Consider the following 24,321-nt stretch of genomic DNA (forward strand, 5'->3'; position numbering starts at 1 on the left):
GTCTAGAAACAATATCGGCTTGCACTAGAAGAATCAAAGAAAAAAGGATATGACTTACGTGCTGACGCCATCTCCATTAAGGCTGCTAAAGCGTCAAGAGATATTGCCAGTGATGTAAGTGATTTTTTTATTACTTTATTTTAAATAGATTTAAATAGATTTTTTGAACATTAGTATAGATTTTTCTTTCACTTCGATTGTACTAATTTTTATTAAAAAAAAAATTAATATGTATAAACTGGCACTGACAATTATTTTAATTTAATAGTACAAGTACAAAACGGCCTACCGCAAGCAGCTTGGCCACCATGTTGGATGCCGCAGCATTAAGGACGATCCCAAAATGGTCTGGTCCATGCATGTAGCCAAGATTCAGAGCGACAGGGAGTACAAGAAGGACTTTGAGAAAAGTAAGACCAAGTTCAACATACCAGTCGACATGCTGGACATCCTGTTGGCCAAGAAATGCCAGACCCTGGTCAGCGACATTGACTACAGAAGATATCTTCACCAGTGGACCTGTCTGCCAGACCAGAACGATGTGATCCAGGCAAAGAAGGCCTATGAGTTGCAGAGTGATGTGAGTACCTTCCTAAAAATGGGAAATTCCATTTAGAATTCTTACGAAGTTGGTCAGCAAATTTGGCGGTAACATTCTTTTTCCTCACAAATTTACAAGGGTTTGGATTTGGTCCAGTTGGCCATTTATCAGAGATAGAAAGGTGAAAATTTAAGCCAAGTTGTGTTCTCATTGGCGTTGACCAAGAAATGCCAGACCCCGGTCAGTGACATAGATTGCAGACATGTTCACACCAGTGGACATGTCTGCCAGACCAAAATGATGTGATACAGACATGGAAAGTATATCATTTACAGAGTGATTGGAGTGCTTCCTGAAAATGTGAAAGTTAATTTGAAAGTCTTGAGTGGTGTTTCAGCAAACCTTGGCAATAGCCCTCCTTTTAATCAAGGAGCACAGATTCGGTTCAATTGAATATTGTATCAAAGATAGGTTTGCTGAGGTTTGAGCCAAATTGGATTCTTATTAGTGGTAAGTTCAGAATTCTGATTTAGTAATCCTGGATCATCATTCATTTTAATATTAATATATCATAGAATCATAGAATAGTACAGCACAGAAGGAGGCCTTTTGGCATATCAAGCTTGAGCTGGCTAGTTCAAAGAGCAATCCAGTTAGTCCCACTCCCCCGCTCTTTTCCCACATCCCTGCAATTTTTTCTCCTTCAAGTATTTATCCATTTCCCTTTAGAAAGCTACCATTGAATCAGTTTCCATGACCCTATCAGGCACTGCATTTCAGATCCTGACCAGTCGTTGAGTATATGAATTTACAGGCAATGTAGATTATGCTATAACCAACAATCCACATAGTTTTTGTTTCTCAAAAACAGACCATTCTTAGAATAAAAAGAAAATGTTACTGTTTGACAATTTCAGAATAAAATAGGTGTAAGTTAACTTTTTTTAATGCAAGCAATATGATGTGGACATGTCTGATGCCTTAAATTTACTTTCTTAATACTCTATGGACAAATCATAATGGCCCGGATTTTGCGTTTGTCGTTATTACCCCTTTGAAACTGACCGTATCTTCAGGATTTAGCGCATGCGCAGCTAAACGCGGAAATAGTGAAGTTGTGGTCAGTTATTCCCTGCTCCGCCACAGGCTGCTCTGTGGAATGGCCCAGAGCCAGCAATCAGTGAAATCAGTTGAACTGACGAAAACGTAAGCTTTTCCATTGTAATATTGCTGTTAAACACCCCATACAAAGTTAGGCTTTGTTGTAATAGGTGTAACTAGGGTTTTAACGGTGTATTGACTGCTGAACAACCGTTCTGGCCCTGAAAAACAAATGTTATATTTGTAGAATGTTAAATTTCTCCATTATGATAGAAAATTACTCGATATTTAAAATAGTAAAAATATATTTTTTAATATTTTTAAAGTTTGTTTATGATGTTTCAGCTTCTACCTTAAACCTATGTGTGTGCCCCATCTTTATTTTGCTCTTTTTAAAATGTTTTAAAAGTAAATAGATAATCAGTGTTTTTTATTTCTTGGTTTGCTGTCTGTGAGAATTCTTTAATGTCATTGGCTGCTTAGACATCTAGATGACATCACTGCTTTTCTACAGTAGGGATTCCCTTTTGACAGTGCTACAATCAATTTAACATCGAGAAAGTTCAAGTTTTCGCCACAGAGATCGCAAGATCTTTGTGAGCAGCTTTCTTCGAGGTCAGCAGTGATCACCATCGCTTCGCCGCTCACCACAAATTCTGCGGCATTATATTCAGCTTTTTGTGTTCAAAATGTTACTGAAATCCTATAACCAGTGCTGCACTATTGCAGGTATATTTCCCTCTGGTCACTATGTAAGTGAAATAAACTGTTGCAAATATGAATTACATAAGAACATAAGAACATAAGAATTAGGAACAGGAGTAGGCCATCTAGCCCCTCAAGCCTGCTCCGCCATTCAACAAGATCATGGCTGATCTGGCTGTGGACTCAGCTCCACTTACCCGCCTGCTCCCCGTAACCCTTAATTCCCTTATTGGTTAAAAATCTATCTATCTGTGATTTGAATACATTCAATGAGCTAGCCTCAACTGCTTCCTTGGGCAGAGAATTCCACAGATTCACAACCCTCTGGGAGAAGAAATTCCTTCTCAACTCGGTTTTAAATTGGCTCCCCCGTATTTTGAGGCTGTGCCCCCTAGTTCTAGTCTCCCCTACCAGTGGAAACAACTTCTCTGCCTCTATCTTGTCTATCCCTTTCATTATTTTTAATGTTTCTATAAGATCACCTCTCATCCTTCTGAACTCCAACGAGTAAAGACCCTGTCTACTCAATCTATCATCATAAGGTAACCCCCTCATCTCCGGAATCAGCCGAGTGAATCGTCTCTGTACCCCCTCCAAAGCCAGTATATCCTTCCTTAAGTAAGTTGACCAAAACTGCACGCACTACTCCAGGTGCGGCCTCACCAATACCCTGTACAGTTGCAGCAGGACCTCCCTGCTTTTGTACTCCAGATTCAGATTCCTCCTTTTATAATTATAGCCCCCAAGTTTATATTTCATTTTATTTAAAGAAGAATCACCTTTTGACCTTCGCTTGAAAATATTATCTGGTTTACAGGATAAATAGGATTATTTCTGATTATACATATTTAAAATAAAAGTGTCTAAATCATGAACTATACTATGGTTGTGTAAAATATTGCAATTAAAAAAATAGATGAGAGATCTATAGATTAGTGCCACCTGGACTCAGTTGCACCCTCTTCTCTAAATCAGAAGGTTGTGTTGTTTGAGCAACGCGCTGTAACCTGAGCAATTAACCTGGGCTGATAGTCCAGTAGAATATTGAGGGAGTGCCATCTTTATGATGAGACATTAAACCGAGGCCCCATTTGTCTGTTTAGGTGGATATCAGTGATCCCATGGTGCTAATCAAAGAATAGCAGGAAGTACTCAAAGTCCTGGCCAACTTTGCTTCCTTCTATGTTTCTATGTTTCTATGTTAACTATCATCATCAAAAACATATTAGCTGACCATTTGTCTTGCTGCATCCAAAATTGCCTGTCACACTTGCTGACAAAACAACAATCACCGCATTTCAAAGTAATTCAATGCTTTCAGAAATGTGATAAGGTGTTATACAAATACAAGTCTTTCATTATCAAAACAATGAGGTCTATAATCGTTTTTTTTATAATGATCTGTTCTATGGTCAGATTATTATTGATCTCAGTTGCATTGATGATTTAGATTTTGTTACTGGATAAACACGTTATTTTATAGCATCTGAGCTGTACCAATGATAAACACCAAGTTAGCAGTAAGGATTTTTCATTGTTTTCCAGAATCTATACAAAGCAGACCTTGATTGGTTAAAGGGTGTCGGATGGTCTCCTCTTGGATCGCTAGATGTGGTTAAAGCCAAAAAAGCTGGAGAGATCCTGAGTGAGAGCAAGTACCGCCAGCACCCAGCGACGCTAAAGTTCACCAGCCTGTCTGACTCCATGGATTTGACTCTGGCAAAGACTAATGCACAGATTATGAACAAGGTTGGATTACTTTTTTGGTTAATTGGAAAATATTGCTTTGAATGTTGCCCATCAAAACGCCAATCTTTGTGTCTATAATTTTTCTGCAGCGTGCATACATCGAAGCCTGGGAAGCGGACAAAACCAAAATTCATGTCATGCCAGATACTCCAGAGATAATATTAGCAAGACAGAACCAAATCAGCTGCAGTGAGGTAAGCATGTGAAGCCATTTTGAAATGATACTTGCTCGCAGCGTTGTCTTTTATTTCACATGCAGGATACAAAGCACCTTTTGCTTTTATTTGTTCCTGGGATGTGGACATCCCTGACAAGGCCAGCATTTATTGCCCATCGCTAATTGCCTTTGAGAGGACCTGAAACTTGAAAAAACATTGTGACAAAAATGTAGTATATTTGCCTTGCCTTTGTTTGGTAGCAGTCTCTTCACCTCCGTCAAAAAGCATAACGACCTGAATGTTGGTGGTAGCTCTGCTGCTAGACCTGTGGTGGAGCGGCCTTTCTGCCGGCCCTGCAACCCGCACCTACTGCAAAAAACCTCATTAGCAATTCTCAGGTAGGCTTCCGGCAGTGTTCCTACCTGTAACAGGAGCCAGTCCTGCGTGTGTGATGTGGGGATGTGGAAAATGGCTACTGGAGGCTTTGGGCATTGGCTGCAGTGGAATGGGTCAGACTTCTAGTAGGGCCGCAAAAATCACGTGGATGGAAGAGTCAATCACTCTTTCTCATTTCTACTCCCTGGGGAGGGGTGGGGAAAACGGTGAGCAATTAGCAATGCTGGATGCCTGTTTTATACCAGTATTGCTAGTCTGATGTGTAAATGAGATACTAAAGTTGTAAAATTTGACATCATGACATAATTTGCATGGCATTTCCCTTTTCCCTCTCATATATGGTTAGGGTCACTCGGCTGTTACCATCACTTCAAGCAGAAAATTGCAAAGGACGCTTTCATGAGCAGGGATTTGCTATTGCACATTCCTACCCAATTGTACGCCGTTGCCCAGCTCAGAACCACCTGAAATACAACAAAAATCTTGACCGAAGAGTTTAAAACTCAGCTGCAGTCAGAATCACTTCCCCGGCCTAAACTGACACAAATGTACCTGAGGTTTATTCAGTTGTCTCCAAAGCTACAGAAAAGTTGAGGGAGGAGATTAGTCACATTCAAACAAAACAAAAATTACTTTTGAGTTTAAATGATGCCTATTGAAATCCAATACAGAACATAAGAACATAAGAATTAGGAACAGCAGTAGGCCATCTAGCCCTTCGAGCCTGCTCCGTCATTCAATAAGATCATGGCAGATCTGGCCGTAGACTCAGCTCCACTTACCCGCCCGCTCCCCGTAACCCTTAATTCCCTTATTGGTTAAAAATCTATCTATCTGTGACTTGAATACATTCAATGAGCTAGCCTCAACTGCTTCCTTGGGCAGAGAATTCCACAGATTCACAACCCTCTGGGAGAAGAAATTCCTTCTCAACTCGGTTTTAAATTGGCTCCCCCGTATTTTGAGGCTGTGCCCCCTAGTTCTAGTCTCCCTTACTAGTGGAAACAACCTCTCTGCCTCTATCTTGTCTATCCCTTTCATGATTTTAAATGTTTCTATAAGATCACCCCTCATCCTTCTGAACTCCAACGAGTAAAGACCCAGTCTACTCAATCTATCATCATAAGGTAACCCCCTCATCTCCGGAATCAGCCTAGTGAATCGTCTCTGTACCCCCTCCAAAGCCAGTATATCCTTCCTTAAGTAAGGTGACCAAAACTGCACGCAGTACTCCAGGTGCGGCCTTACCAATACCCTATACAGTTGCAGCAGGACCTCCCTGCTTTTGTACTCCATCCCTCTCGCAATGAAGGCCAACATTCCATTCGCCTTCCTGATTACATGCTGCACCTGCAAACTAACTTTTTAGGATTCATGCACAAGGACCCCCAGGTCCCTCTGCACCTCAGCATGTTGTAATTTCTCCCCATTCAAATAATATTCCCTTTTACTGTTTTTTTTCCCAAGGTGGATGACCTCACATTTTCCGACATTGTATTCCATCTGCCAAACCTTAGCCCATTCGCTTAACCTATCCAAATCTCTTTGCAGTCTCTCTGTGTCCTCTACACAACCCGCTTTCCCACTAATCTTTATGTCATCTGCAAATTTTGTTACACTACACTCTGTCCCCTCTTCCAGGTCATCTATGTATATTGTAAACAGTTGTGGTCCCAGCACTGATCCCTGTGGCACACCACGAACCACCGATTTCCAACCCGAAAAGGACCCATTTATCCCGACACTCTGCTTTCTGTTCGCCAGCCAATTCTCTATCCATGCTAATACATTTCCTCTGACTCCGCGTACCTCTATCTTCTGCAGTAACCTTTTGTGTGGCACCTTATCGAATGCCTTTTGGAAATCTAAATACACCACATCCATCGGTACACCTCTATCCACCATGCTCGTTATATCCTCAAAGAATTCCAGTAAATTAGTTAAACATGATTTCCCCTTCACGAATCCATGCTGCATCTGCTTGTTTGCACTATTCCTATCTAGATGTCCCGCTATTTCTTCCTTAATGATAGTTTCAAGCATTTTCCCCACTACAGATGTTAAACTAACTGGCCTATAGTTACCTGCTTTTTGTCTGCCCTCTTTTTTAAACAGAGGCATTACATTAGCTGCTTTCAAATCTGCTGGTACCTCCCCAGAGTCCAGAGAATTTTGGTAGATTATAACGAATGCATCTGCTATAACTTCCGCCATCTATTTTAATACCCTGGGATGCATTTCATCAGGACCAGGGGACTTGTCTACCTGGAGTCCCATTAGCCTGTCCAGCACTACCCCCCGAGTGATAGTGATTATCTCAAGGTCCTCCCTTCCCACATTCCTGTGACCAGCAATTTTTGGCATGGTTTTTGTGTCTTCCACTGTGAAGACCGAAGCAAAATAATTGTTTAAGGGCTCAGCCATTTCCACATTTCCCATTATTAAATCCCCCTTCTCATCTTCTAAGGGACCAACATTTACTTTAGTCACTCTTTTCCGTTTTATATATCTGTAAAAGCTTTTACTATCTGTTTTTATGTTTTGCGCAAGTTTACTTTCGTAATCTATCTTTCCTTTCTTTATTGCTTTTTTAGTCATTCTTTGCTGTTGTTTAAAATATTCCCAATCCTCTAGTTTCCCACTAACCTTGGCCACCTTATACGCATTGGTCTTTGATTTGATACTCTCCTTTATTTCCTTGGTTATCCACGGCTGGTTATCCCTTCTCTTCCCGCTCTTCTTTTTCACTGGAATATATTTTTGTTGCGCACTATGAAAGAGCTCCTTCAAAGTCCTCCACTGTTCCTCAATTGTGCCACCGTTTAGTCTGTGTTTCCAGTCTACTTTAGCCATCTCTGCCCTCATCCCACTGTAGTCCCCTTTGTTTAAGCATAGTACGCTCGTTTCTGACACAACCTCCTCATCCTCAATCTGTATTACAAATTCAACCATACTGTGATCACTCATTCCGAGAGGATCTTTTACTAGGAGATCGTTTATTTTTCCTGTCTCATTACACAGGACCAGATCTAAGATAGCTTTCTTCCTTGTAGGTTCTGTTACATACTGTTCTAAGAAACAATCCCGTATGCATTCTATGAATTCCTCCTCCAGGCTACCCCGTGCGATTTGAGTTGACCAATCGATATGTAGGTTAAAATCCCCCATGACTACTGCCGTTCCTTTTTCACATGCCTCCATTATTCCCTTGATTATTGCCCGCCCCACCGTGAAGTTACTATTTGGGGGCCTATAAACTACGCACACCAGTGACTTTTTCCCCTTACTATCTCTAATCTCCACCCACAATGATTCAACATTTTGTTCATTTGAACCAATATCATCTCTCACAACTGCCCTGATATCATCCTTTATTAACAGAGCTACCACACCTCCTTTCCCTTCTTGTCTATCTTTCTGAATTGTCAGATACCCCTGTATGTTTTATTCCCAGTCTTGGCTACCCTGCAACCATGTTTCTGTAATGGCCACCAAATCATACTCATTTGTAATGATTTGTGCCGTCAACTCATTTACTTTATTTCGAATGTTGCGTGCATTTAGGTAGAGTGTTTTAATCCTAGTTTTTAAACCATGATTTTTAGTTTTGACCCCTCCTGCAGCCCCTTTATATTCAGTGGCCCTTTTTGTTTTTTGCCTTGGGTTTCTCTGCTCTCACTTTTACTCATCTCCTTTCTGTCTTTTGCTTTTGTCTCCTTTTTGTTTCCCTCTGTCTCCCTGCATTGGTTCCCATCCCCCTGCCATATTAGTTTAACTCCTCCACAACAGCACTAGCAAACACTCCCCCTAGGACATTGGTTCCAGTCCTGCCCAGGTGCAGACTGTCCGGTTTGTACTGGTCCCACCTCCCCCAGAACCTGTTCCAATGCCCCAGGAATTTGAATCCCTCCCTGCTGCACCACTGCTCAAGCCACATATTCATCTGCACTATCCTGCGATTCCTACTCTGACTAGCACGTGGCACTGGTCGCAATCCCGAGATTACTACTTTTGAGGTCCTACATTTTAATTTAGCTCCTAGCTCCTTAAATTCATAGGACCTCATCCCTTTTTTTTATCTATGTCGTTGGTACCAATGTGCACCACGACAACTGGCTGTTCTCCCTCCCTTTTTAGAATGTCCTGCACCCGCTCTGAGACATCCTTGACCCTTGCACCAGGGAGGCAACATACCATCCTGGAGTCTCGGTTGCGGCCGCAGAAACGCCTATCTATTCCCCTTACAATACAGGTTGGAGAGTATTTGAGTCAAGCCAGTTCAAGTCTGGAAGCCAGTTGAAACCTTTAGAGATAGGTTTGGCTAACTAGCTGCCACAGTTGGAAGGATCAGAAAAATAAAAAAATACTGCATATATAAAGGTTAAATACAAAATAATAGCTCAGCACATAGATCATAGCCATTTACTTTTTCTGTTTTAGAAGTACATGACCAATATTTTACCTTGATACCAAGGCCAGTGAAGATACCCTCGAGGCCATGAGAAATTTTGAACTCACCCATGAGAGTAATTAAAATATCGAAGCTGAACACGCTCAGCCCCCAACATTTCAATCTGGGCCAAGGAGGAATCTGACTGAATCTCTGAATTGGGGTTGGATGATGGAGCTGAATCTCAGTGGAATTGGGATTCTGCCCCATTTATTAGCTGCAGCAATTTTCCAGTGTGGCGGGGAGTGAGGGTGGGGAGTGGGGGGGGGGGCGCGCGGTGCGGAGTGGAGAACCCTTCCACGTCAACCAGGCATGAGCTAGGGAGTTTCTGGACTGTCCTGAGAATTCCTTCTGGTGCATCCATATAAGCCCTTAGCAGAGTTATTCTCTGCTGAGAGTAGGTGTCAGTTCCGATGAGGCCACGGAGGTTCTGTGACGGAAGGTAGTCAATTACCTTCCTTGTCCTCCAAATGGATCTTGTTCGGGCTGAAGATCTTTTTCTTCTATGATCTTTGGCTGGGGATGAGCATGGGAGTGTGGGGTGGGGGGCGGGGGAGCATTTATGGTGGAGCAGTTATGGGCTGCTTTGCCTTAGAAGGGCACCTATGCAGGTGCCAGCAGCGCTCACTGCAACCTCGTCAATGCCTTCGTCCCTGCAATGTGCAATGGGATCTCCACATTCAGCCACCAGAAAGCTAATAGATTTTTCCCTCCGCTGCTGATGAGATTAAGACTGCAAAAGGAATCCACTTTTGTTTTGAACCTGACAGTGACAATGTTATTTCTTCCCCATAGAAACTGTACAAACTTGATATGGAGATGGCAAAGAAGAAGGGCCATAACGTGCATGCTGACGCCATCTCAATTAAGGCAGCAAGAGCATCCAGAGATATTGCCAGTGATGTAAGTGGAACTGTTTATTTTGAAGCAGAGAAATCCATATTAAAAATGGCGTGAACTGTACACTTACCTAGGATTTTCAAACCATAGTTACACCGAGTTAAACTTGATGACTGAATGTAACGTCATTTCCTTGATCCCTGTTTTAGTACAAATACAAAACGGCCTACCGCAAGCAGCTTGGCCACCATGTTGGATGCCGTAGCATTAAGGATGATCCCAAAATGGTCTGGTCCATGCATGTAGCCAAGATTCAGAGCGACAGGGAGTACAAGAAGGACTTTGAGAAAAGTAAGACCAAGTTCAACATACCAGCCGACATGCTGGACATCCTGTTGGCCAAGAAATGCCAGACCCTGGTCAGCGACATTGACTATAGACGTTACCTGCACCAGTGGACCTGTCTGCCAGACCAGAACGATGTGATCCAGGCAAAGAAGGCCTATGAGTTGCAGAGTGATGTGAGTACCTTCCTAAAAATGGGCAATTCCATTTAGAATTCTGACGAAGTAGATCAGAAAATTTAGGGAATACCATTCTTTGTAATCAAAGGTTTACAAGGATATGGATTTGGTTCAATTGGCATTGTATGAAAGACAGAATTGTGAAGATTGGCGCGGAATTGTATTCTCATTGGTGATAAATTCACAAATCTGCTTTAATTATGCTGGATATCAGTTGTGTTAGTATTGATATATGAACTTATCAAAATGTGTATTGTGTTTTCTATATCTTCAGGATGATAAACTCACCTTCAATATAAAAATTAGGAGAAAAATGCAAGTTACAGTTTTTTGTTCCAGTTAAAGCTATTGCTCCTTTATCATGTCTTTTGGGCATGTCCACCACGTCATCCTTAATCAAGAAGATAAGCATTTCTTGCTTATTATTCAAAAGGCCGAGTGCTTGTTGGCACAATAGCTTGTTTCATTATCTCAGCTGAACTCGACTCCTAGCTTTTAGTTCTGCACACTTCATCAGGAAATCACTCTGGCCCTGATAATTCTATGCAGCACCCAACTTTTGCATGAGGTGATCTCCACCCCAGCCAGAAACAGGTCCAGCTCTCACTTGAAGGAATTCAGCAAATCTGCGTCCACCTCACGAGAGGGCAGCCTGTTCCAGAGATCCACTATTCTCGGGGAAAGAACCACCTCCTGACATTTAACCTAGATCTGGACTTATACAACTTAAAATTATGCATTCCTGGTCCTCCCTAACCTATTTAATTGGAACAAGCTATCAATCCAAACACAATCTATTCCCTTCATCATCTTAAAAGCCTTTTCTATGATTCTAACAACGGTAGACATTACATTTGGTGATATTAGTGAACCAATGCTTAAAATGCTAATTTGATATTCTTCGATCTGCTTCTTTTAACCCAAGTGCTAACTTGTTTATTCTAATCCTGTGATATACACTAGACATGCATACATAGGTAGGATGAGGATTTGTCTTAATTGAGGTTTTTGCTTTCTTTTTACTTACAAATGGCTTGTGGATATGTACTTTAGCTAAATATAATGAAATGGCTAAAGTTGTTCATTCCCAGGATACTTTAGGGTATAAAATGTCAAGATATAATTTAGCTGACTGTGCTGCTTTGCTTCTGCTGGAAGTGTAGGATGTGTGATTCAGGCCTGTTGACTTCTTTTTGTCGCCATATTGTGAAACAAGATAGCCAAGACAGTCTTGAGATAGGAAGTAGGGCAATAGGGACAAGATGATTACATATATGCCAAGATGATATATTGACCATCTAGAAGTTTGTCGGAACTTTCCCATTTCTTGCGGTCTTGTTCACAATAACACTAGTACCCTGTATGCCATAAATACAATGCCATAATAAATCAACAAGGCCAGTGTGCATGACTAGAGATCTATAAAGATCTTGAGTTTTCCTTAACAATTTGTAGAGAGAGTCAGGATCACTGCAAATGTAACGCCCCTATTCAAAAAAGGAGGCAGACAAAAAGCAGGAAACTATAGACCAGTTAGCCTAACATCTGGGAAAATGTTGGAGTCCATTATTAAAGAAGCAGTAACAGGACATTTGGAAAAGCAAAATTTGGTCAGGCAAAGTCAGCATGGATTTATGAAGGGGAAGTCATGTTTAGCAAACTTGCTGGAATTCTTTGAGGATGTAACGAACAGGGTGGATAAAGAGGAACCAGTAGGTGTGGTGTATTTGGACTTCCAGAAGGCATTTGACAAGGTGCCACATAAAAGGTTACTGCACAAGATAAAAGTTCACTGGGTTGGGGGTAATATATTAGTATGGATAGAAGATTGGCTGACAAACAGAAAACAGAGAGTCAGGATAAATGGTTCATTTTCTGGTTGGCAATCAGTAACGAGTGGGGTACCGCAGGGATCAGTGCTGGGACCCCAACTATTTACAATCTATATTAACGACTTGGAAGAGGGGACTGAATGTAACGTAGCCAAGCTTACTGACGATACAAAGATGGGAGGAAGGGCAATGTGTGAGGAGGACATAAAGAGGCTGCAGGAGGACATAGACAGGCTAACTGAGTGGGCAAGAATTTGTCAGATGGAGTATAATGTTGGAAAGTGTGAGGTCATGCACTTTGGCAGAAAAAAAATCAAAGAGCAAGTTATTATTTAAATGGAGAAAGATTGCAAAGTGCTGCAGTACAGCGAGACCTGGGAGTACTTGTGCATGAAACACAAAAGGATACTATGCAGGTACAACAAGTGATCAGGAAGGCCAATGGAATCTTGGCCTTTATTGCAAAGGGGATGGAGTATAAAAGCAGGGCAGTCTTGTTACAACTGTACAGGTATTGGTGAGGCCACACCTGGAAGACTGCGTGCAGTTTTGGTTTTCATATTTACGAAAGGATATACTTGCTTTGGAGGCAGTTCAGAGAAGGTTCACTAGGTTGATCCCGGGGATGAGGGGGTTGACATGAGGAAAGGTTGAGTAGGTTGGGCCTCTACTCATTGGAATTAAGAAGAATGAGAGATGATCTTACAGAAACGTATAAGATTATGAGGGGGCTTGACGGGGTAGATGCAGCGAGGATGTTGCCACTGGTGGGGGAGACTAGAACTAGAGGGCATGATCTTAGAATAAGGGACCGCCCATTTAGAACTCAGATGAGGAGAAATTTCTTCTCTCAGAGGGTTGTGAATCTGTGGAATTCACTGCCTCAGAGAGCTGTGGAAGCTGGGACATTAAATAAATTTAAGACCAAAATAGGCAGTTTCTTGAGCGATGGGGTTGAGGGACTATGGGGAGTGAGCAGGGAAGTGGAGCTGAGTCCATGATCAGATCAGCCATGATCTTATTGAATGGCGGAGCAGGCTCGAGGGGCCTTATGGCCTACTCCTGCTCCTATTTTTTCTGTTCTTATGTTCTTATGTAAAAGAATCAACTAAGGTTACATCTTTACCCAGGGGAAAAATGGGGTAGTATAGTTTATTTTCTCTGTATATCTACTGCTGAGAGACATTGCATGTGTCAAAGACTTGGTTGAACACAATAAAGAGATTGAGTTGCAAGCCATAACTTTGGTTGTCAGATTCAAATGTTCTTGCACTCCATTAAAATAATGGACAGAGAAATGGTCACATCTGGTAATATTGCCAGCAATAATTTTTAGCCATTCGTGATGTATCAGCTAAGGAAATAAAGTATGAAAAATTGCTTGCACAGTTAGAAGCCAGAGTGAGTAATTGTTATAGGACTGACACTTATTACTAACGCAGTTGAGGTTACTTTGGACTGCGCGTTCATCACAGACAGTTTGAACTCACAGCTTTAAATTTGTGCCTAGTTCTCCTTCAACTGCCCGCAAGTTTGTTTCTCCTCACCATCCTAAATGAAACAATTCTTGTGACCCCAGAACGCATACAAAGCAGATTTAGAATGGCTTCGTGGTGTTGGATGGAGTCCTGCTGGTTCACTGGATGTTCTGAAGGCGAAGAAAGCTGGAGAGATCCTGAGCGAAAAGAATTATCGTCAGCCCCCTAACAAGCTTCCGTTTACAAGCATTCTTGATTCTCTGGAGCTGGTTTTAGCCAAGAACAATGCCCAGAATCTCAAAAAAGTAAGTAACGTCTTAGATTACTGACAAAGGCATAGTTTCTTTTTCATTTCAGCGTTTTTCTCAGAATAGATTGATTTTTTAAAAATCTTTATGGTGATAACAATCATGAATATACATATAATTTTAACATTAAGTCTTTGAAATTGTGGGATAAATTATACAAAATACTTAATGCATTATTCTGAAATCCCGTTGCCTGCTGTTTTAATGGAGGCTCTAATCTATTGCTATATTTTTTTTTAAATTCCTATAATGTTATCCAACAGCTTAATTTCAATGCATGTGAGATTTCAGGAAATGTAACATCAATATTTGTAAGCAAAATCAATGGCCCTTCTGACACTGATGAGAGTACGCCAGAACTGCTACAAATTAGGCCAGGACCCAGATATACTGGGTTCCAGCCTTAGTTTGGAGATGCACTTAAGGGGCAGCCAGGTAAATACATGAGGGAGAAAGGAATGAAAGAATATGCTGATGGGGTTAGATGAAGTAGGGTGGGAGGAGGCTTGTGTGGAGCATAAAAACTGGCATGGACAAGTTGGGACGAATACCTGTTACTATGCTGTAAATTCTATGCAATTCTCTTAAATAACACAGGACCTTGTAAAGGATGCACCCTCCACCTGCCTCTTGCAGGGACAGTGGTTCAGAAAAGGGTAGAGCTACAGGTAGGAACTTTTAACATTAGAAGTTCCCATATCCCCAGCCTCATAATGTCTCTGAGTATTCCTTGGCAATGTGTACACCCAGTGAAAGTTGTTGTACTAGCCACAAAGTTAGCAGAAGTGGGAGCCACCCCAGGACAGTGTCTGAGCTGGAGCTTTTTTTATTATTAGCCCCTTTGTCAGGGGGCTGCGAGGAAGCAAAACATCATCTTTCCTGGGACCTTCCCCATACAAGGCAAACTACTGCAGTTTGCATCTTCCTTAATGTGCAGGTGCCCAACACGTGCCCAAAACTGTTCATCTGTAAGTACCTTCCTTGACCCTGAAAACTTCAGTAGTGTCGGCGGCAGAGATCCCATAGGAATCTGTTATGATACTTATGCCCTCAAATAAATTCAATTGCAGCAATGCATAAATTGGCAGGCCAGGACTGAGCAAGTGGAGGGAAACAGTTTTAAGTGCCCACGGTGGCCAAAGAAAGAGAGTGGGATGTCAGGATGGAAGCAGAAGGGCTGAGAAGAGAAAACTTAGTTGGTAGGGTTAAAAAAAAAAGGAAGTTCAAGGCTGAGATGGAGTAGAGCTGGGTGTAAGACAGAGCAACAGAGGGGACAGAACGGGGTTTAAACATTTTTCAGTGCGTCGGTGAGACAGAGCTGAGAATGGGGCTCAAAGAGCCTCATAATTTTTTTTAAAGTAGTAGTACAGCAGGAAGGGACAGAGCTGCAGTTGGGGCAGGATAGAAAGAGAGAGAGGCCAACACAGCACAGTGAGTTTTAGAGTTTGCAGTGGTGAACAAGATGAGACTGAGTGTCGGGGCTAATTGACAAGGCTGCCAAGAAAGATACGGATTGGATTGGGGCTATTGTCGAGTCCAGATCAACTGGGAGATGAAGAGACGGGGTGAAGCAACGCTACCTACTGTTGGGACGTCCTGCAGTGTAATGCTAGTAGATGAGTAATCCAAACGTTGCCAACTAGGCATTACCTGAGGTGTTATTTAGTGTCACACAGGCATGACAAAATCGGGACACAGCAGGTAAGCATGGCAAGAGGAATGCATATCATTCCATGACCTTTAAGATATTATAGTTATACTCAAATGTGTATCAAGTGACTTTCACCTTCCTCTCAGCTTGAATCTTCAAATCTTGAACATTGAATTGCACATTGCACTCTGGAAGAGTATGGGTGAAATTTCTCTTCCGTCAGTCACCGAAGAAACATTCTGTCCCCAAACTGTTTACCAAACATCTGCAAAATCCTCAGATCCTTGGCAAAAACTAAAGCTGTTGCACTGATGCTAAGAAAATATAATCCTCTGTCTCGTTCCTTTTTTGCAGCGATTATACACAGAAGCTTGGGATGCCGATAAAACCAAGATTCATGTTATGCCAGACACCCCCGAAATTATTCTGGCTAAAAGCAATTCTGTCAACATCAGTCAGGTATTGATCTCTGTGACTAAAAAGACTGAGATTTGATTCTACCAATTTATCAGAAGCATAAATCATATGTGCCTTTGTCCATTTAGAAACTGTACTGCCAAGCATGGGAGGATGCCAAGCGAAAAGGTTATGACCTGCGAGCTGATGCCATTTCAATTAAGGCAGCAAAAGCCTCCAGAGACATAGCAAGCATGGTGAGAATTGTCTGCAACCTGCGCTGACTTTGCTAATTCTATTTGCAAGACAGATGTTAAAATCATTGCTGATAGCTCAATAAAAATGGATTACAGTAAAGTTCTCTTCTTTCCTCACAATCAGTACAAGTACAAAGCAGCCTACAATAAGCAACTTGGCCACCATGTTGGATGCCGCAGCATTGAGGATGATCCCAAAATGGTCTGGTCCATGCATGTAGCCAAGATTCAGAGCGACAGGGAGTACAAGAAGGACTTTGAGAAAAGTAAGACCAAGTTCAACATACCAGTCGACATGCTGGACATCCTGTTGGCCAAGAAATGCCAGACCCTGGTCAGCGACATTAACTACAGACATTACCTGCACCAGTGGACCTGTCTGCCAGACCAGAACGATGTGATCCAGGCAAAGAAGGCCTATCAGTTGCAGAGTGATGTGAGTATTTCCCATTTTTTTTTCTCCATACAGCATTTAAAAAAAAGCTAACTTATCAAGTAGTTTGATAACATGTAACAAAAGATAAAAAAAACACACTTGCAATTGATTTAAGGAAAACATGGAACTCAAAAAATAGATCTAAAAATATGTTATAATGGACTATCAACCACTGTTTGGAAATGAATGCCAACATAGTCACTGATATGTCCTTACCATACAGTATAAATGCACACAAGGACCATACTTGAGAGAAGGTCACTCTGTGACCAGCTACCTTTATTGCCAAGGCCTCAAGTGATGAAGGTGGGTGGAGCTTCCCCTTTTATATCTTAAAGTCCAGGTTAGGAGTGTCTCCTACAAGTTCGCCCCTTGTGGTCAGTGTTCTCAAGGTGTACAACTTAGGTCAGCTTATACATGAGTTACAATGATAGTTGAATACATGACATCACCTCCCCCCCAAAGTCTTATTGGGATCAAACAGGGGATGCTCAGAATCCAAGGGGGTTCCCTACAAAGCCGCTTATCACTCCTCCTGTTGGCCAATAGATCCCGACCACACTTGCTCACAGGGGTTCCACCCGCAGAGCTGCTAATGAAAAGGACGCTCAAAACCAGGTTATCCCTTATACACCCTACTATGAAAGAAATTTTTGAGAGCAGGCGTCAGTCACAATGTGACTACCATGACAGGAATGCGAGGGCGTGATGTATTGATGTGAATGACCCTGTTTTGTCCTTAATTACGCTGCAGGGCCCAAATGGCTTGCAGGCACTGTGATTGCCAAAGAGGGGAATAGGGTTTTGGTAGTTAAACTTACCAATGGACAAATCTGCCGCAAACACGTGGATCAAACTAAAAGGAGGTTCAACAACCCCATAGAAGAAGCCCATAGATAGATTTTTAACCAATATAGATAGATTTTTAACCAATAAGGGAATTAAGGGTTATGGGGAGCGGGCGGGTAAGTGGAACTGAGTCCACGGCCAGATCAGCCATGATCTTGTTGAATGGCGGAGCAGGTTCGAGGGGCTAGATGGCCTACTCCTGTTCCTAATTCTTATGTTCTTATGTATTATCACAGGTTAAGTCTCTCTGGTGGTTTACGCTCCCTTGTAGAGCACCTGAGTTGGGGCTCCGGTTGTTGGGCACTGACCTGAGTGTCTGCTGTTTGCGGTGCCTCAGGCCTGTCAAAACTGCTCACAGTGACTGGGCTCTCCTCCACTTGGTTCCAATGTTCGGTCACCTGTGGTGGAGTAAACTCTACGTCGTGTTCTTCCTCTGCTGCTTCTATGGGGTTGCTGAACCTCCTTTTAGTTTGATCCACGTGTTTGCGGCAGATTTGTCCATTGGTAAGTTGAACTACCAAAACCCTATTCCCCTCTTTGGCAATCACTGTGCCTGCAAGCCATTTGGGCCCTGCAGTGTAATTAAGGACAAAAACAGGGTCATTCACATCAATACATCACGCCCTCGCATTCCTGTCATGGTAGTCACATTGTGACTGACGCCTGCTCTCAACAATTTCTTTCATAGTAGGGTGTATAAGGGATAACCTGGTTTTGAGTGTCCTTTTCATTAGCAGCTCTGCGGGTGGAACCCCTGTGAGCAAGTGTGGTCGGGATCTATTGGCCAACAGGAGGCATGATAAGCGGTTTTGTAGAGAATCCCCTTGGATTCTGAGCATCCCCTGTTTGATTATCTGCACTGCTCATTCCGCCTGGCCGTTTGAGACCGGCTTGAACGGTGCTGTTCTGACATGGTTGATTCCATTGCTTGCTATGAAGTCCTGGAATTCAGTGCTTGTGAAGCACGGGCCATTGTCGCTGACCAAGACATCCAGTAGACCATGGGCGGCGAACATTGCCCGTAGACTTTCTACCGTGGCAGAGGACGTGCTTGAATTTAAAATGGCACACTCGATCCATTTGGAGTAGGTGTCAACTACAACCAAAAACATTTTTCCCATGAAAGGACCTTCATAGTCCACATGGATGCGTGACCATGGCTTGGGCGGGCCACGACTAGGGGCTAAGTGGGGCTTCCCTGGGTGCATTGCCCAGCTGAGCACACGTGTTGCACCTGTGAACACAAAGTTCCGGGTCTGCATCTATCCCTGGCCACCAAACGTATGACCTGGCAATTGCCTTCAACATGACAATGCCCGGGTGCTCATTGTGAAGTTCTCTGATAAACCTCTCCTCCCATCTGGGGCATGACTACTCGGTTTCCCCACAGTAGGCAATCGGCCTGAATTGAGAGTTCATCCTTGTGCCTATGAAACAGTTAAAATTCCTCAGGGCATGCCCCATCCATGGCTGCCCAGTCCCCATTCAGAACACATTTCTTAACTAAAGACAGTAGCGGGTCTTTATTTGTCCAGACTTTAATCTGACGGGCTGTCACAGGTGAGCCTTCGCTTTCGAAACCTTCAACAGCCATGACCATCTCAGCATCATGCTCAGTGGTGGCTCGTGGGAGCCTGCTGAGTGCATCGGCGCAGCTTTCAGTGCCCGTTCTGTGCCGAATTGTGTAGTCATAGGCGGCTAACGTGAGTGCCCATCTCTGTATGTGGGCCGATGCATTCGCATTTATGGCCTTGTTGTCGGCCAAAAGGGACGTTAGGGGTTTGTGATCTGTCTCTAGCTCAAATTTCCTGCCAAACAGATACTGGTGCATTTTTTTTACTACATATACACATGCTCGCACTTCCTTTTCTACCATCCCGTAGTCCCTTTCTGCCTGGGACAGACTTCTGGAGGCATAAGCTACCGGCTGTAACTGACCATTGGCATTCACATGCTGCAACACACACCTGACCCCATAGGACGACGCATCGCACGTTAAAATAAGTTTCTTACACGGGTCATATAACGTTAACAGTTTGTTGGAGCATAACAAATTGCGTGCTCTATTAAAAGCCCTTTCCTGGCTTTCCCCCCAGACCAATCGCGACCTTTGCGTAGGAGCACGTGTAGCAGCTCTAACAATATGCTCAATTTGGGAAGAAAGTTACCAAAATAGTTCAGGAGCCCCAGGAACGAACGCAGCTCCGTCGTGTTACGGGGTCTGGGTGCTCTCTGGATCGCTTCCATTTTGGCTGCAGTAGGTCTGATCCCGTCTGCTGCTACCCTCCTCCCCAGGAATTCTACCTCTGGAGCTAAGAAGACGCACTTCGCATTTTTCAGTCGCAGCCCTACCCGGTCCAGTCTGCGTAGCATCTCCTCCAGGCTGTGGAGGTGTTCTTCAGTATCGCGACCCATGATGAGGATGTCGTTTTGAAAAACTACCATCCTTGGAATCGACTTGAGGAGGCTTTCCATATTTCACTGAAAGATCACGGCGGCCGAATGAATCCCAAACGGACATCTGTTATACTCAAATAACCCCTTGTGTGTCGTGATAGTGGTCAGCTTCTTCGACTCACTCGCCAGCTCCTGGGTCATGTAAGCTGAGGTCAGGTCCAATTTTGAAAAAAGTTTGCCACCGGATTGCGTCGCAAAGAGATCCTCCGCTCTCGGTAGCGGGTATTGGTCTTGGAGTGACACCCGATTGATGGTGGCCTTGTAATCGCCACATATCCTGACCGACCCATCCGCCTTGAGCACCGGCACAATCGGGCTCGCCCAGTCACTGAATTCGACAGGCAAGATGATGCCTTCTCTCAGCAGGCGGTCCAATTCGCCTTCTATCTTTTCCCGCATCACGGGACCGCTCTGGCCTTGTGGTATACTGGCCTGGCGTCCGGGTTTATGTGAATCACTACCTTGGCCCCCATGAAAGTGCCGATGCCGGGTTGAAATACTGAGTCAAATTTGTCCAGGACCTGTGAGCATGATACTCGCTCCACAGAAGAAATTGCATTGACATCGCCCCATTTCCAGTTCATGACAGCAAGTCAACTCCTCCCCAGTAGTGCGGGACCGTCCCCTGGGACAATCCAGAGTGGCAACCTGTTCTCCGAATCTTTGTGGGTCATGACTACCGTGGCGCTGCCTAGCACCGGAATGATCTCATTTGTATATGCCCGTAGCTGTGCGTCAATCGGCAATAATTTTGGCCTCCTGGCCTTGGACACCCACAACCTTTCGAACTGTTTGATACTCATTAGGGACTGGCTGGCACCCTTGACTAGCTCCATTAATACTGGGATGCTATTGAGGAGCACTTTCATCATTATCGGTGGCGTCCTGGTATATGAACTGTATATGTGCTCCACATGAACTCGCTGAACTTCAGCTTCCAGCGATTTCCCCCCAGTATTTATTTGGCCTTGTAGGGCTTACATCGAGCCCATCCTCCTCGTACATCAACCTGGCTGCAGGCTTCCTGCACATACGCGCCAAGTGACCGCTGACGTTGTATATTGCTGATACCTGAAAGCTCTGGCTGGGTGTTTGCCTCCACAACTCCAGCATGAGCTGGAGGCCCCGTTGTTGGAAACAAAATGTCCATTACCAGTCGATCGTCTCTGATTGTCTCTGTAACTGTCCTTAAGCGCACCATTAACAGGTGTTGCTAGCCCCATTACTGGCCGCATTGTCCATTGCGATGGCATGAATCGCCGTTCAGCTAGCCATTGTCTCTGTTGAATTCCCCCTTTGGGTTCGACTACATGCTGGGGCATGTCCGATTGCCCTTGTCTGCCTAGAGAACTGTGTGCTGCGTTAACAATGTTGACTCCCTGGTCGTTTGCCGCATTTGAGCCAAGATTTTTGTCATACATCATTCTGGGCTCTTCCTCCCCTGAGATAAATGTCTGGGCTATCAGCGTCGCCCCTTCCAAGGTCAAGTCTTTGGTCTCAATCAGTTTCCCGAAAACCCCAACGTATCCGATGCCCTCAATAAAAAAGTCTCGCAGCATCTCCGCTCTGCATGCACCTGGGAACTTGCATAGGCTCGCCAGTCGCCGGAGATCTGCCACGAAGTCTGGAACGCTTTGCCCTTCTCGCCACCGGTGCGTGTAAAACCGGTGTCTCGCCGGTTTAAGGTGTTACCCGATCAACTTGCTAAGCTCTTCGAACGTCTTGTCCGCCAGCTTCTCTGGCACTAGAAGGTCCTTCATCAGGGAGTACGTTCTGAATCTACAAACCGTCAGGAGATGAGCCCTGCGTTTGTCAGCCAAATCCTGTCCCAACCATTCCTTAGTGACAAAACTTTGCTGTAGTCTCTCAACAAAGTCGTCCCAATCATCACCAACACAGTACCTCTCTTTTGTGCTGCTAGTGGCCATGCTCACGTGGTTTAAATCCTAGTTTCTCGTCGCCAATGATATGTCCTTACTATACAGTATAAATGCACACGAGGCCCATACTTGACAGAAGGTCACTCTGTGATCAGTTTACCTTTATTGCCAAGACCTCAAGTGATGAAGGTGGGTGGAGCTTCCCCTTTTATACCTGAAAGTCCAGGTTAGGAGTGTCTCCCATAAGTTCACCCTCTTGTGGTCAGTGTTCTCAAGGTGTACAACTTAGGTCAGCTTATACATGGATTACAATGATAGTTGAATACATGACAGTCATCTTCTTGTGTCCCAAGCACAGTAAATTCTCCGATACAATAGAATCACAGAAACTTACAGCACAGAAGAAGGCCACTTGTCCCATCATACCTATGCTGGCACTTTGCCAGAACAATCCAAAAAACAATCCCACTTCCTTGTTCTCACTCTTCAGCTCTGTAGCTTCAAATATTTATCCAATGTCTCTTAAATTATGCCTTGGTACCTACCCCAACCATTTCTTGTGGCGAAGTATACCATGCTCATCAACCCTCTGAGAAAAAATATTTTCCTAATCTGTCTCCTCACTTTCTGAGTGACAGTTTTAAAATGACCCCTCATCACTGACTCCCCAACCAGAGGAAGTAGTCTCTCCTTATCCACCCTATTTTAGATTAAATTAATGAGTATTTAGAAATACGTGAGTTAATCAAGGACAGCCAGCACATGGTTATTGAAGGCAAGTTGTGCTTGATAAAATTAATAGCGTTTGAACATAAGAACACAAGAAATAGGAGCAGGAGTAGACCATTTGGCCCCTTGAGTCTGCTCCGCCAGTCAATAAGATCATGGCTGATCTGATCTTGGCCTCAACTCCACTTCCCTGCCTGCTCTCCCTAACCCTTGACCCCTCTTATCATTCAAAAATTGGTCTATCTTCACCTTAAATTTAAAACTGAGATGAGGAGAAATTTCTTCTTTCATAGGATTGTGGATCTGTGGAAATCGCTGCCTCAGAGAGCTGGGACATTGAATAAATTTAAGACAGAAATAGACAGTTTCTTAAACGATAAGGGAATAAGGGGTTATGGAGAACGGGCAGAGAAGTGCACCAGAGTCCATGATCAGATCAGCATGAACGTATTAAATGGTGGAGCAGGCTCGAGGGGCCGTATGGCCTTCTCCTGCTCTTATTTCTTATGTTCTCATGTTCTTATTAAATATATTCAATGACCCAGCCTCCATACCTCTCTGTGGTAAAGAATTCCAAAGATTCACGACCCTCTGAGAGAAGAAATTCCTCCTCGTTTCCGTTTTAAATGGACGACCCCTTATTCTGAAACTATGGCCCCTAGTTCTAGATTCCCCCACGGGGGGAAACATCCTCTCTGCATCTACCTGGTCAAGACCCCTCAGAATCTTATACATTTCAATAAGATCACCTCCTTATCTTCTAAACACCAATGAGTATAAGTACAACCTGCTCAACCTTTCTTCATAAGACAACCCTTTCAACTCAGTAATCAACCTAGCGAACCTTCTCTGAACTGCCTCCAATGCAAGTATATCCCTCCTTAAATGAGAACAAAACTGTATACAGAACCCCAGGTGTGGTCTCACCAATGCCCTGTAAAGTTGTAGCAGGACTTCTCTGCTTTTATACTCCTTCCCCTTGTAATAAAAGCAACATTCCATGTGCCTTCCTGATTACTTGCTGTACCTGCATGCTAACGTTTTGTGTTTCATATACAAGGACCCCTAGATCCCTCTGTACCTCAGCATTTTGTAATCTCTCCTCGTTTAAACAATAATTTGATTTTTTATTTTCCTACCAAAGTGGATAACCTCACATTTTCCCACATCATACTCCATCTGTCAAATTTTTGCCTACTCACTTAGCCTACCTATATCCCTTTGCAGATTTTTTGCATCCTCTACACAACTTGTCTTCCCACCTATCTTTGTATCATTAGCAAATTTGGTTGCATTACACTCAGTCCCTTCAGCTAAGTCATTAAAATAGATTGTAAATAGTTGAGGCCCCAGCACTGATCCCTATGGCACCACACCCCGTTACAGTTGCCAGCCTAAAAATGACCCATTTATCCCAACTCTCTGTTTTCTGTTCGTTAACCAATCCTCTATCCATGCTAATATATTACCCTCAACCCCGTGAGCACTTATCGTGCGCAGTAAGTTTTTATGTGGCACCTTATCGAATGCCTTCTGGAAATCCAAATACAGGACATCTACTGGTTCCCCTTTATCCACCCTGCT

The 24,321-nt window shown here is 43.4% G+C and overlaps 1 protein-coding gene across 18 annotated transcripts in view; it reads left to right on the forward strand.

The window, feature by feature from the left end:
• The window catches only part of neb (nebulin), a 330,990-nt gene that overhangs the window by 145,044 nt on the left and 161,625 nt on the right, over positions 1-24,321 (forward strand). For all 18 annotated transcript variants that reach the window (XM_070875301.1, XM_070875303.1, XM_070875304.1 and 15 more), the window contains 10 exons: positions 7-114; positions 269-580; positions 3,893-4,096; positions 4,186-4,290; positions 9,896-10,003; positions 10,150-10,461; positions 13,876-14,079; positions 16,088-16,192; positions 16,279-16,386; positions 16,511-16,822. In XM_070875301.1, coding sequence (XP_070731402.1) covers positions 7-114; positions 269-580; positions 3,893-4,096; positions 4,186-4,290; positions 9,896-10,003; positions 10,150-10,461; positions 13,876-14,079; positions 16,088-16,192; positions 16,279-16,386; positions 16,511-16,822 — 1,878 coding nt within the window. The remainder of the gene's footprint in view (positions 1-6; positions 115-268; positions 581-3,892; positions 4,097-4,185; positions 4,291-9,895; positions 10,004-10,149; positions 10,462-13,875; positions 14,080-16,087; positions 16,193-16,278; positions 16,387-16,510; positions 16,823-24,321) is intronic.

This window comes from Pristiophorus japonicus, chromosome 3 (assembly GCF_044704955.1).
Source record: "Pristiophorus japonicus isolate sPriJap1 chromosome 3, sPriJap1.hap1, whole genome shotgun sequence".
Lineage (NCBI taxonomy): Eukaryota > Metazoa > Chordata > Chondrichthyes > Pristiophoridae > Pristiophorus > Pristiophorus japonicus.